Source organism: Caretta caretta, chromosome 21 (assembly GCF_965140235.1).
Source record: "Caretta caretta isolate rCarCar2 chromosome 21, rCarCar1.hap1, whole genome shotgun sequence".
NCBI classification, from domain to species: domain Eukaryota; kingdom Metazoa; phylum Chordata; order Testudines; family Cheloniidae; genus Caretta; species Caretta caretta.
In genome coordinates, this window is record NC_134226.1 from 14605617 (window position 1) to 14619218 (window position 13602).

Here is a 13602-nt window from a genome sequence, read left to right on the forward strand (position 1 = left end):
TTCTGGCCTTCCAATCTAGAAATGTTGTGGTCCTACCCCAGGCTCTCTATGCTGTGCTAAAGGACCTGAAGCTGGCTTTGTGCCCGGAGGTTTCCCGGGGTGCCAAGCAATGCATTTTGCCTCTGGGCCCTGGCTGAGGCAGGAATCCTTCTGCTGGGCTGCATTTTGGCAGCCGAGCTGGCTGCTGAGTGACAGACGAGGAGCACGGCCCCTTCTGCGGAGAGACCCCTGCAGCTGGAGCTGGAGCAGAAATGTGATCAGGGCAGGACAGCAGGGCCTGACAGCAGCTGCCCCCAGGTATGAAGCAGAGCTGTCCTCTCTCCTCCCCTCTAGGTGTACACCTGCCTCCCTCCCCCCACAAGGAGCAAGGCTGCCCTGTCCCAGTCTCACCTTCTCCTTCCCTGGTGTGCAGATTAACCCACCTCTCCCACTACAGGGGCAGGCTCAAAACTCCCCCATATGTGCAGCTCCCCCACCAGGGCCAGGGCTCTCCCCCCAATCTAGGTGCCCCCCCATCAGGGCCCTCCCCTCTGCAGGTCTGTGACACTTTCAAGGTTACCTGGGGGGTACAGGGTAAATCGCTACTGTCTGCTTGTAGCACAAGGGAGCCTTGTCTGTGCCTACCTGGGGAAACTCGCCCCAAACAACCAGCTGCTGATGAAACAAGCACCCCATTCCAGGCTCTGTGAGCCCCATTCTTTCCCTTTGCAGGCTAAGCGATTGGCGCACCCCAGCCCTTAGGCTCCCTAAGAAAGCAGAGACAACCTGGGGCTAAATCTCTGGAGTTAGTTAACCCCTAGATCTCACACTGACCCTGGGGCACAAGTTCCCCCCTTCCTGACAGTACCCTTGAGTGCCCAGCCCCTCGACTTCTGGGAAGCACCCAGCTCAATAGTGTCCCCTCCTTCAGCTCTCTCCGAGACACCTTTCACGAGACACTGGCAGAGTCGCCTGCATAATGGACACCATCTTGTGCCATTCTTTCTCCCTTTGTACAGTTCCGAACTGTGTGTCTCTTTTCATAGCTGGGGCATTTTGCCCTGATGGTCCCCCCCACTGAGGGTATTTTTCAGGCGCTCTTTTGGGCTTTGCCAAGGCTCAAGCTCACGCCTTGTCTGGACTGTCAAGACATGGCCGGGCTGGGCCAAAAGATGTCAATTGTTCTCACGCTTGACGGAGTCAGCTCCGAGATCCGCCCACCCCCGGGGGACCAGTTTCACCTCTAGCAGTTTTGGACCCCAATATTCTACAGGTGACAGAACCCCCAAAATATTTCCCATACACACCTCCAGGACAGCCAGCGAGTCCTTTGTGTTGGGCAGAGACTGCACCCCACCTCCATGGGTGAAATATTGTGAAGAGGGTGATCAGAGGGGAAACATGCCCAGCGGGGCATAGGCAGGGCCCTGGGTAGAGACTCAGAACGGTGTCTTTCGGTTGCCAGCGTGGGGCATCTGGGTCACAAGCTTCACCCCCAGGGGGGTCAGGGCTCTGCCGTCCATCTAGGTGTGCAGCCAGCTCCCCAAGGACCTGGTTCAGGGCCCTGCCCTCCTCGCCAGGTTTGCAGCCAGCTCTGCCCCTCTCCCCCCATATGTGCAGCTCCTCACCCCCTATCAGGGCTCCTCCAGGTGTGCAGAGCTCCCCCCTCTCCCCCCCCAGGTGTGCAGAGCTCCCCCCTCCCTCCCCCCCCAGGTGTGCAGAGCTCCCCCTCCCTCCCCCCCCGCCCCCCAGGTGTGCAGCGCTCCCTCCGCCCCCCGAAAGCGAAAGCGGCCGGGAGCGAAGGCGGAAGCGCGGTGCCCGCTCCGGGCTGCAGAGGGACGCGCCGGCCGGGCGCCGCGCTCAGGGTCGCCGCGGCTGCCGAGGGGAGCGAGCGGAGCCGGCATGGCCGGGGCGGGGATCGCCAGCTTCTTCCGAAACAGCGTGCGGCGCCGGCTGGCCCGGAGAGGTGAGGGGGGCGGGGGGACCCCCCCAGCCCCACCCGCGTCCTGCGTCTGGCCTCGCTCCGGACCCCTTGCTGGGCGCCCCCCGCCAGGTCTCCCTGCCCCATTGCTCCCCCCCCCCCGGCCAGGTCTCCCTGCCCCATTGCTGCGCCCTCCTTCCCCCCCCGCCAGGTCTCCCTGCCCCATTACTGCCCCCCCCGCCCCGCCCGGTCTCCCTCTACCCCATTGCTGCCCACCCCCCGCCAGGTCTCCCTGCCCCATTGCTGCGCACCCCCCCCCAGGTCTCCCTGCCCCATTGCTGCCCCCTCTCCCCCCCCCCGGGTCCCTCTGCCCCATTGCTGCGCCCCCCCGCCGCGTCTCCCCGCCCCCCAGGCGCTTGGCTCGGGACTGGGAGCTGTTCTGGAAGGAGGATCCGGGACTTTCCTGCGGGGGCAGCAGCCTGGGATTCCCGCGGCCCGGAGCGGGAAGGCAGCGCTGGCCCCGGCGACCCACGCGGAGCTCGGAAGGCAGGATCGGACCCGCTCCCGCGGTGACCCGTGCCGCTGCGAGGGGGCTTTACGGGGCTCCCTCTGCCCAACCCGCTTTGAAATCCGCTGGCTCTGAATCCTGCCTGTCCGGGGCACCTGCTGCCTCCCCTCCCCTAGCCCGGCAGGCTCTGGGTGGAGAGCTCACACGAGCTCCCACCCGCTGGCCAAGTCTCCGGTGCCCCGACCTGCCGCGGTCATTCACACCTCTGCAGAGCCCCGCCTTCCCGATTCACACCTCTCTGCCCAGCATGCGGGGGCCATGCACATTCTAGTTTTACACCCTTGAAATGCTGCTGGGATAAGCTATTAAACAGGGTATAGATTCAGACGTATGGTCTGTATATGCCCTCTGTTACTGGCGAATCCGAGCAGGGCACAATCTGACTTGTATTTGTTTGGCGAGGTAGGGCAGTGCCACTCTCCCCCTTTTACAGGGCGGGAAACTGAGGCACGGAGAGATACCGCCCCCCAGGACGAATCGACTAGAACCTGAGTCTCCCAAGTCCCAGCCCTAACTCTTGGCCCTGTCTTGGTCTGGCTCTTATCAGTCCTCAAGATAGTGGGCCCTAAAGTCAGCTCAGAATTGCAGCAGTGCTGGGAAAACATTCTAACCATCATTGGAAAACGGGGAGATGGCTTGCAAGATAATGTACCTTGAAATATTCACTGGTCTCTGGACCGGGCAACAAGAGAGACCATTTACAGGGTGCTTTGAGTGTCCCAGATACCTCGGGCTCGGTGCTGCCTGAATTCAAATGCCAGGCTTGATAGAAGTGGAGGCAAGGCTGAGGATCGCCACTTTAGAGGCACAGCACTGGCTGGGCCTTCATTTTGTCATGTGGCATTTGCCATGTGGTGCCCAGGGAGGAGTGGAGGCCAGGGGCCGCCCTGCCAGGAATCTGCATGCCCATCATTCTAGTGCTCTGTGGGCGCTGGAGCGGCAAGCCCTTCGGCTCTTCTGGGGAAGGCTGGTTTTGTTTTTTTGATACTTGTCAAGTGTTTGTGGAGCTGTAGAAAACCCATTTCCTCTCCGCTAGGGCAGGTGGGTGTCTGCATGTTGCAAACAGAGCATGAAACAAAAGTCTTCTGCACCGCAAAAGTGGCCAGAGAAATGGAACATTTTATGCAAATAATAAAATATTAAAGAAATTCTGTGCTTAAAGGTCTGATGTTATCACAGCAGGAACCGCCTTGCTGAGCCAGAGTGAGCCTAGTAATCGTTCCAGTTCTGATCTCATGTAGACAAGGCAGAAAGTGTCCCTTCTGTATCCCCCATGCAGTGCTGCCAGGAGCCTGAGGGGTGTGTGTGCAGGGCTTATCTATGCCAAGAAATTACACTGATCTTAACTCGCTCAATTCAGAAACCAGTTTAGTGAAATCCGGGCAATTTCAGTGTCGACTGGGCCTCAGGGGCACCTTCCTCCCACACCCTCTCCCCTGAGAGTCATGCCAGGCTGTACCAGGAGGAAGAGGTGGAAATGAGCTGCACCCACTTTGGGTTCCAGTTGCAGCTGTTTGCTCCCGGTACCCGCTCACCCAGCCAAACAGACAGACTTCCCTTAGTGGGAAGGAGTCTGGAGGCCAGTCCCCTCCTCCCGAGATGGTCGTGCTACTCCCTGTTGCCGTCCCCCCCTCCTTATACCCAGCCTTCACCAGCCAGGCCTGTTCCCTCCCCCGCTTTCCTGTCATCACTGATGGAGAGCTCCATCAGACCAGACCCACTCCCACCTCAGCAAGGAAAGACCTGCCCCGCCCGCCCCCCCGTTCACAAACTGATGGGGACCAATTCCGGCTGATCCACCATCAGGGTGAACGCCTCACCTCGCCAGCCACCTCAGACCCCAAACTCCCAGCAGGGCAGCCTGCGGGAGTTGCTGGGGTGTGGGCAGGATGTTGGGTGAACGGGGAGGCGTAGCAGTAAACGTTTGTTGCAGCAGCCGAGATCTTCCCGTCCTGAGTCAGAACGCTGTTCCCTGGCTTCTGAGTAAGTGGCCCCCGCCCCCCCAAGTGGGGCTGGCCCCTGCTGCTCACCCCCCAGGCCACCAGCCCATGCCACTGCCCCCACTCCTGCCTGTGCAGGGCTGGCCTGGCCTGCGCTACTTGTCCGAGCCCTCCCTCCCCTCGCGCAGGGCTGGCATTGCCCCCCCGCACATTCCTCTGCACCCCGCTTGGGGTCACACCCCACTTTTGGGGCAAAACTGGGCATTTGTCCCGTGCGCTCTGGCTAACTGATGAACAGTTGGCCAGAGCAAACGGGACAAATGCCCTTTTTTGCCAAAAAAGTCGGGACAGCCAGGACAGGGCTTAAAAAGGGGACTGTCCCAGCCAAAGCGGGACCTATGGTCACCCTACTTCAGAGTGGATTGGTTTGTGTTTCTGAAAGTGCTTTGGAGATCAAGGTCCCCGCCACAGGCTTGTAGCCAGTCCTTGGGCGGGCTGGCTCTCTCTAGCTCTTGTCATGGTGCTCATTGCCCGTCTCCAGTTCTTTCCCGCCACCCCACCGGATTACATCCATGGCAATGACCACGTGTCCCTTGCTGGAGTTCAGGGCACGCTTCTTATTCCGTGTGCACGGGGCCCATTGGTTGACCTGTGCAACCAATTTGACCCAGTTTCCTTCCTCCCGTCTCCCTGAATGGTAGGATGTCCTAGAGCGTAAGTCCGCTGGGCACTCTTATCTTCTGCTGAGGCACTGTGGGATAGAGGCCCAGATTTTCCCAGCATGCACTGACAGAAACCCAGCTGGCGTGGAAGGTATGGATAAGCTCAGGTGGATTTAATGACTGCCAAGCTACGGAGTGGACACAGAGCTACTTGTAACCCATTAAGATGACTCTCCCCCCAAAATCGCAGCTGCATTTGCAAGGCGGAGGGGCTCCGAAAGTGCCGTTGGCCCTCCGTGCTATTTCCAGTTAGGGGTGTCGGGATTTCAGAAGGGAACAAATTATTGGTGCCTGGTCCCTTGATACCTGGTGGAGAGATTCAGACAGGTGGCGTCTTGATCCTGCCAATATTGGAAGCACAGTGGCTGGAGTGTATTTTAAGGTTAGACCAGGCAAAGCATGAGCAAGGACATAGAGCCATGAGCACTCCTGCACTGGCTCCCCAGGCATGGGCTGGGTGGGGCCTAATCAGGATCTCTCTTCCCCTATATTATTGGAAATCAGAGGATAACATCTGAATTCGGTCAGTACGGTAGAAACCAGATCCTGCTTTTAGCTGCAGCCTGCTGCTTTGCTGAGGGTGACCTTTTGACAGGGAGGGTGCACTCCACTAGGAAGTGCAGCCTTTTGACCGTAGCAGCTACCTCCCGCAGCTGCTGTACACTGGCAGGAAAATCTTCCTCCACTTCCAGCGCTCTCAGTTATGCCCGACAAGGCTGCTGTCCCAGCTTCCATAGGTACTCTGAGAAGAACCTCTGTACCATCCAGGAGGAGCCTGGCTCCTCCCTGCACCCAGCAGATCTAATCTCGTCCAGTAAAGGACACGCATGGTGCTAGGTGCCTAGCAGGCGTGTCCCCGGGGCTCCTTCCGAGGACGGAGCAGCAGCACCTAGCACTGCTGAGGCCTCATCTGGAGCACTGTGTCCAGTGTTGGGCCCCACGCTACAAGAAGGATGTGGAAAAATTGGAAAGAGTCCAGCGGAGGGCAACAAAAATGGTTAGGGGACTGGAACACATGAGTTATAAGGAGAGGCTGAGGGAACTGGGATTGTTTAGTCTGCGGAAGAGAAGAATGAGGGGGGATTTGATAGCTGCTTTCAACTACCTGAAAGGGGGTTCCAAAGAGGATGGATCTAGACTGTTCTCAGTGGTAGTAGATGACAGAACGAGGAGTAATGGTCTCAAGTTGCAGTTGGGGAGGTTTAGGTTGGATATTAGGAAAAACTTTTTCACGAGAAGGGTGGTGAAACACTGGAATGCGTTACCTAGGGAGGTGGTGGAATCTCCTTCCTTAGAAGTTTTTAAGGTCAGGCTTGACAAAGCCCTGGCTGGGATGATTTAATTGGGGGTCGGTCCTGCTTTGTGAATCCATGGTGACTGTTCTTGATCACTTTCCTCTCCTCTAAGTGCTTCAGAATTGATTCCTTGAGGACCTGCTCCATGATTTTTCCAGGGACTGAGGTGAGGCTGACTGGCCTGTAGTTCCTAGGATCCTCCTTCTTCCCTTTTTTAAAGATGGGCACTACATTCGCCTTTAGAAACTTGTTTCAAAGCTGACTTGCTCCTGATGCTGGACATCTCTGTGTGGAGGCCCTGGCTGTGCCTGGGGCAATCAGGGGACTGGGCTAATGTGGGGTTTGGAACAGGCCCCAGTGTGTCACTGACAATGTCAGGTCAAAGCACCCTCTAAGGACTGCACGCCCCCCTCTTTGGAGTGCATGCCCAGCGTGTGGGCAGTGGGAGAAGACTGGTGCCAGGGTACAAGGATGGCACTGCACCTTTGGGTCCCCTCTCACTGGAGAAGAGGAAGGTGGTTGTAACTGGCCCGATAGACACCCCCCACCCTTCTGAGAGCCCATCCCCAAAGCTTGGGCAGAAGGAGAGGGTGGCAGCCAAGACCTTGTGCTCTGAGCAGAGGAGAAAGGGCTTCAGGGTGACTCACCATGCACACAGTCCTTGTAGCCCTCCTCCCGCTTACTCCTACAGCTGGTCAGAGAGGGACAGAGCCTCCATTAGAGCAAAAGGCTTCACCTCTACTTCATCTGGTCCTGGGCCAGACCTGGGGGAACAAGGCATTTTTAGAACGATGGCCTCAAATTTGGAGTCCAAGTTTGCCCTGAAGCTGCTTTGTACAAGTTGGGATGTGATGCTTGCTTAAAATAAGATGGATGCCACCAGCGAGAACGCACGGCAGAGAGGCTCTTCTGCAGATCTGCCTTGTGTTCATCCCTTTGCTGTCGGAGTGCTGTGAAAGGGACAGACCCGGGTGCCACTATGCTGTCTGCATCCAAGGCTCTCATCTGCCCAATTCTACTGCCGTCGCTTTGGCTCAGAGCAGGCAGTCCTACACTAGCAGGGTATGAAACCGCACGGGACCCTGGAGTATTGGCAGATCTGTTCATAGGCTTCATGATGGGTATAGACACGGGCCATGGAGGTTCTAGCTCCGCTGAGATGTGGCCCCATGGAGGGAGTACACCTCCCGGCTGCATGCTGTGATTCATCTCTAGCAGTCGTCCCCTGTGACGAAGTGGGACTGTTCTTAATGTTTCCTCTGAATACTGTAGGGGTGCCTCAGTTTCTCCTATGCAGTTCTTAAGTCTCTAGGGGGTGGGATAAGGTGGTGTCATTGTTGCAGAACAAAGGGCCAGTGTACATAAATGGCCGACACTCTGTCTCCTGGCAACTGATGGCCTGGGCCCTTCCCCCCTGCAAGGTGAGAGCTAAAGGGATTGGAGAACAAAGGAATCAGGTGACCTCCTGGCCTGGGAAAGGGACAAAGCCCAGAGGAGGAGGGGCTGGAGAGAGTTTCAGTTTGGGGCTGGCTGGGGACGAGGAGTGAAGTGCAGACGTGGTTGTCTGGCTCACTGCCCCCCAGAATGGACCCAGCTGAGGAATCCTGTTCTCTGCACCTACAAGCTCTGTTTTAGACCATGTTCCTGTCATCTAACAAACCTCTGTTTTACTGGCTGCCTGAGAGTCACGTCTGACTGCGGAATTGGGGTGCAGGACCCTCTGGCTTCCCCAAGACCCTGCCTGAGCGGACTCGCTGTGGGAAGCGCACAGAGGGGCAGAGGATGCTGAATGCTCCAAGGTCAGACCCAGGAACGTGGAAGCCATGTGAGCTTCTTGCCCTGAAGACAGTCTGCTCACAGAGAGGAGGCTCCCCCAGAGTCCTCACTGGCTTCTTAGGGAGCAGTTCCAGAGCATCACCCGGGGACTCTGTGACATCCCCCTCCTCCCTCCGAGAACTTTCTCAAGTCATTGAAGACAAAGCTGAGGGTTCCAAGAAGATGGAGGAATGGGAGCGTAGATATAGAAATGTCACCCTCGTTAATGCCTGTTGTGATAATTGGGCCTACCAATTTACCCTAGTTGCAATCTCAGTTGTAAAAAGTATATGAAAGTTCATAAAATGTGACTTTCCCTTAAGGTTTGTTATTATAGGTTATTGCAGGGATCGGCAAACTTTGGCACGCGGCCCGCCAGGGGAAGCCACTGGCAGGGCGGGACGGTTTGTTTACCTGCAGCGTCTGCAGGTTTGGCCGATCGCAGCTCCCACTGGCCACGGTTCGCCGTTCCAGGCCAATGGGGGCTGTGGGAAGTTTTATCCTTGAGATCTTGGCTCAGCTGTGCACAAGGCCACTCACCTGGCAGAACTTACATTAACTGCCAGTATCCGGAATGCAGGGGAGCCCTGGCTATGCCCCCTCTCCCTATGCCAACCATAGGGCAGGGGCGTGATGTAGGACCTCTTGCACCTGTTGTATGCTCCCTGACGTTTCCCCCTCCCAGCTCTGGCTATACCAGCTTTAGGGGCACTTTGTGCTCAGGAATGACAGTTTCTCCCAGACTGCGCAGGGTAGAACAGATAGACTGCAATAAATATGGCCCCATCATTTCATGATTTCTTGGTGCCCTAAAGTGCATTTGCGCCACGTGCTTTGCTGATCCTCTGCACACCTCCACCCCTGTGTGATGCAACTTGTGGTTATTTCTGTTCTGTTGAGCCTTGGACTCGGGGTGACCAACACTGCCCCGCTCTAATAACCCTGTATTGTAGCCACTTGTCACCTGCTCCGGAGGCAATAAAACTTGAAAGTTAATGGCACAATCCAAATGATAACGGCCAGATATATCCTGGGATGAAGAGGTTATTGGAGTTGGTGTACATTGCATTGGAAGGACAGCGGCTTTGTGTGTGCACACAGTGTCCTGCGGGTCAGAAGGGGCCTGGCTGTGCTTGGTATAAAGCGCAAAGCAGGTCTGGGCTTGGTTAGTTCTGGGATGGGAGACCACTGTCTATTCCAGGCTTTCTGTTTCGCAATAGCAATGGCTTCTCTTCGGGACACAGAACGGAGAAAACAGCGTTAATGCAGAACGAAGGCTGAGAGATCCCGCACTCTGGATTCCTTGCAGCGGGGGAGCACCCTGCACATCTGTGGCTTTAAAATACTGCCCTTGCTGATGGGCGGGGTCTCTGACGGACTTCACACCCACGGGCTCTGCTGTGTTGGTGCTAGGAGGTGCTTGGCCTCCCTGCCCCAGCCCAGTCAGCCTGCTCTGTACTCCTTCAGGGCGAGGTGTAGAAGTTAAACAAGCAGCGAGGGAGTGACCTGGAGAGCCCAGGTTTCTAGGTTACATTGTGAGAGTGACTCATGTAAACTTAAGAAATAGCCCATGTGGCTCAATACTGGGACTGCATTTAACTTTCTGCTCTCCGGAAGCTGCAAGGCGATTTTCACACCCGCTAGGATTTCCTTTTTCCCTTGGCAAATTTGTAAAAGCCCTTCCTGTTCTCCCCTGGTGGTATTAGCTCTTTTTTCCATAGCAGCAGCCCTTGTCTGTTCCTTTCAGGTTTGAACGGGGGGTTTCTCTTTTCTCCTGTCACCTGCACAGCCGGCAATTAAACGTGAAAGTTAATGGCACCATCCAACTGATAGCGGAGGGGGCCAAATGCATCCCGGGATGAATACATTATAGGAGTTGGTGTAGGTTGCATTAGAATGACAGCTGCTTCCTGTGTGATAATCTCCTGCTGATAATAGCTCATGTTAATTAATTAGCCTCTTACAGTTTGTATGGCAATTTCCACCATCTCTGTATGTATATATATATCTTCTTACTATACGCTCCATTCTATGCAGCCGATGAAGTGAGCTGTAGCCCACGGAAGCTTATGCTCTAATAAATTGGTTAGTCTCTAAGGTGCCCCAAGTCCTCCTGTTCTTTTTGTATGAACACAGTGTTTTACAGGTGCGAAGGGGCCTGTGGACATTCTTATTCTGAATTATCTTAATCCATTTTGGAAGTGGATTAAGCTAATTTTGAATGAGAGTCTTCTATTCCAGAATAAAATCATGCATGCAGGGAGTTAATGAGGAACTGGGGGGAGGGATAGCTCAGTGGTTTGAACATTGGCCTGCTAAACCCAGGGTTGTGAGCTCAATCCTTGAGGGGGCTATTTAGGGATCAGGACAAAAATTAGGGCTTGGTCCTGCTTTGATCAGGGGTTTGGACTAGATGACCTCCTGAGGTCCCTTCCAACACTCATATTCTATGAATAGCTTATTATGCTTTACATTCGCAAATTGCCTTAATCCGAATTAACATCCCAATATAGACAAGCCCACAGTCTGTGTTTCCTTGTTTGGTTGCCTCCCTTCTCCATTTCCAGTGCAGGTCCCGGTGCATTACGCCCTGCTCTCTGAGCCGAACTGCATTCTGGATCACTAAAAAAGGCACCCCCATTGGCTGCCACGTCACCATACACCATAATTTTTGGGTTACAGATGTAAATCAGGACGCATCCCAGGACGAAAGCAAATCCGAATCTGCAAGGAGGCCGGGAGATGGAAGCCCCTTCTGCTACTCACCAGGACAGTTCTTCTTTGAATACCTCGTCGTGGTCTCACTAAAGAAGAAATCAGGAGGTGATTATGAACCCAAGATAATCTACCAGTTCCCAAAGGTGAGGAGCCCTGTCCTGGTTACAGAATGTGCACGTATTTGTTAGAAGTCACCTCAAAACCATCAGAGCTCTGGGCAGCCTGAACATAGATTACAGCAGCCTGAGGCCATTTTAACTTAATCTGGGGGGGACAAACTGACCCCCAACAGGCCCAGAACATGGGAAGTGCAAAGGAGACTGAGCACAGGCTCTCTCAATCAGAGCCCCAAACTCTTTTCTTCTGTCCCACCCACCCCACACCTCCTAGCAGAATCCTGCCTGGGGGAGAGATGCGGTATGTGAAATTTCAGGAGCTTGATCCCTTTTCAGGGAAAGGAGGAGAAGAGTTGAAAATGGTGCTTCTGATGGGAGGTTGGCTCTTGCCTTCCCTTGGGAGGGTCAGCCCAGCTCCAGAATGCACCTCTGTTCATGGTCACGGTGCCTCCTTTTCAGCTTGGAAAGCTTCATTGTGGGCTGCGTCAAGTTCAGCTGAGTCTTGCGTCTGGCCTTGCAGCTACCAACAGCTATGCTGCCCTTCTCGCTTAAAGCCGATGCTCCCCCACTAGACTGGGGAATCCTCGTGTCCACCCTGGAGGCAGTCTAGAGAGACAACGGACTAGATAGTGACCCGCTCTTCCAGTCCCAGGGCCCTGCACTGCTCTGCCGACGCACCGGTCGTGACCTACAGAGCCCAGCTAGAGAGTCCAGATGTTTCCCTTGTGCAGTGGCCTGGGCTGGATCCTCTTTTATTGTGATTTTACTTCTAGTATCATTTTCATTTCAGCGTGAGAACTTACTGCGGGGCCAGAAGGAGGAGGAAGAGAGGCTGCTGCAAGCCATCCCCCTCTTCTGCTTCCCCGACGGCAATCACTGGGCCCCACTCACGGAATACACCAGGTGACTCCCAGATTGATACGGGCTAAGGGACCACCCAGAGCCAGCGCTGCAGCAGGGGCCCGTGGGCAGGGAGCGGGGAAGGAAAAGCGAGTCCTCGTGCTCCCTCCTACTGCCTGGATGTCACAGGAACCCAGTGAGCTGCCTGGGTAGGGAGAATTTCCCTGCCTGGCTTCTGCAAAACCAAACCACTCCTGGCTGAGGTTTCACATTATTGGCTCTTAACCGTTGCAGTTTATCTGGCCAGGGGTTAGTGCTTCATCATCCCACGCTGCTTAGTGCTCAGGGCTGAGCATCTCTCCTCTAGATGTTTTGTGGTCTGTTTATTTGTTCTTCTTGATAGTTATTATTCATTGTGATCACAAAAACGCCGAGCTCTTATCGGGAGATTTCCAAGCGCTTTACAAAGCAGGTCGGTGTCCTTATCTCCATTTTTACAGATGGGGAAACGGAGGCCCAGAGCGGGGTCATGACTTGCCCAAGGTCACCCAGCAGGCCGGTGGCAGAGTTAGGAATAGAACCCAGCTCTCCTAAGTCCCGAGCCGGGGCTCTGTCCACGAACCACACTGCCAGCCCGTAGCACCTTGAAACCCCAGTCACGGGCCAGGCCCCCGTTGTGCTAGGACTGGACAGGACCTGCCCCAGGGGGCTGACAGTATAAGCCAATGGACCTGACTGGTAATCAAGTGGAGGATCCAGCTGTTGGGAGCGTCAGTCACTGGCAGGGTAGGGGGCTAGGCTGCCATCTTGGACAGTGCTGGGGACTCTCTCCCCACCTCCTTTTGCCCCGTCACTCAGTGGCTCCAAGCTACGTTCCAGTGGCTCTCGTGCCTCGACCCTTAGCAGCGCAGTGGAAACACGTTTCTCCTTGTCTTTCAGTGAAACCTTTTCGTTTGTCCTGACCAACGTTGACGGCAGCAGAAAGATTGGCTACTGCCGGCGGCTGCTGGTGAGTATCCCTCGCTTTAAATGATCTGGTCTCATGCCGGCCCTTCGCGCCCTGAGCAGCCGGCTTGGCTGCAGTGCGTCCCCATCCCCCTGGGCAGTGCAGGGAGAGCAAACCGAGCCAAGCTAGCCCCAGGGAACTGCTTACAGGAGACTGTCACTCTGCAGTCGGCTTTCGGGGGGAGTGCTTATGCCCAGCCCTTCTGCAGCTGCAGGCATGGCCTGATGCCAGACAAAGAGGTGGTTGGGGAAGGGTGTGTGTGGAAGGGTAACCGGCGACAGGTGCAGGATGGGGGTGGGGAAATGTGCAGAGAGGCAGGAGGAAGAGGAGAGCTGGTGGAGGGCACCTTGGTATCGCATCTAGTATGATGAAACTGCTGTACTTCTTCATGGCTCCCTTAGAAAGACTGAGAGAGACGGGCACAGGACTGGTTAGCTGCCTTTGAGGGCCTGACTGGCTCAGAGGCAGGAGATGAGGTATGGATGGTTACCTCTCAGGTGCTGGTTTGAATCCAGCCCAGTTCAGCTGCGGTGGAAGACTGTTACCAGGGCCGCTGAACTGTGTATTGTGGTGTTGGTCACCTACATTCAAGGCCCTGTGTTGTCCCAGGCAAGATGCACCTAAATTCTGTGTGGAGATCACTAGATTCTTCAGCCTCTGGGTTGAAATTTGGTGGCAGTTT

General features: G+C 55.5%; 1 protein-coding gene across 1 annotated transcript in view; it reads left to right on the top strand.

The window, feature by feature from the left end:
• Positions 1-1783: 1783 nt before the first annotated feature.
• Positions 1784-13602, top strand: part of DENND2D (DENN domain containing 2D) — a 31552-nt gene continuing 19733 nt past the window's right edge. The window contains exons 1-4 of the mRNA XM_048826282.2: positions 1784-1945; positions 10923-11101; positions 11865-11977; positions 12854-12923. Of these exons, the coding sequence (XP_048682239.1) occupies positions 1882-1945; positions 10923-11101; positions 11865-11977; positions 12854-12923 (426 nt within the window). The 5' untranslated portion in view covers positions 1784-1881. The remainder of the gene's footprint in view (positions 1946-10922; positions 11102-11864; positions 11978-12853; positions 12924-13602) is intronic.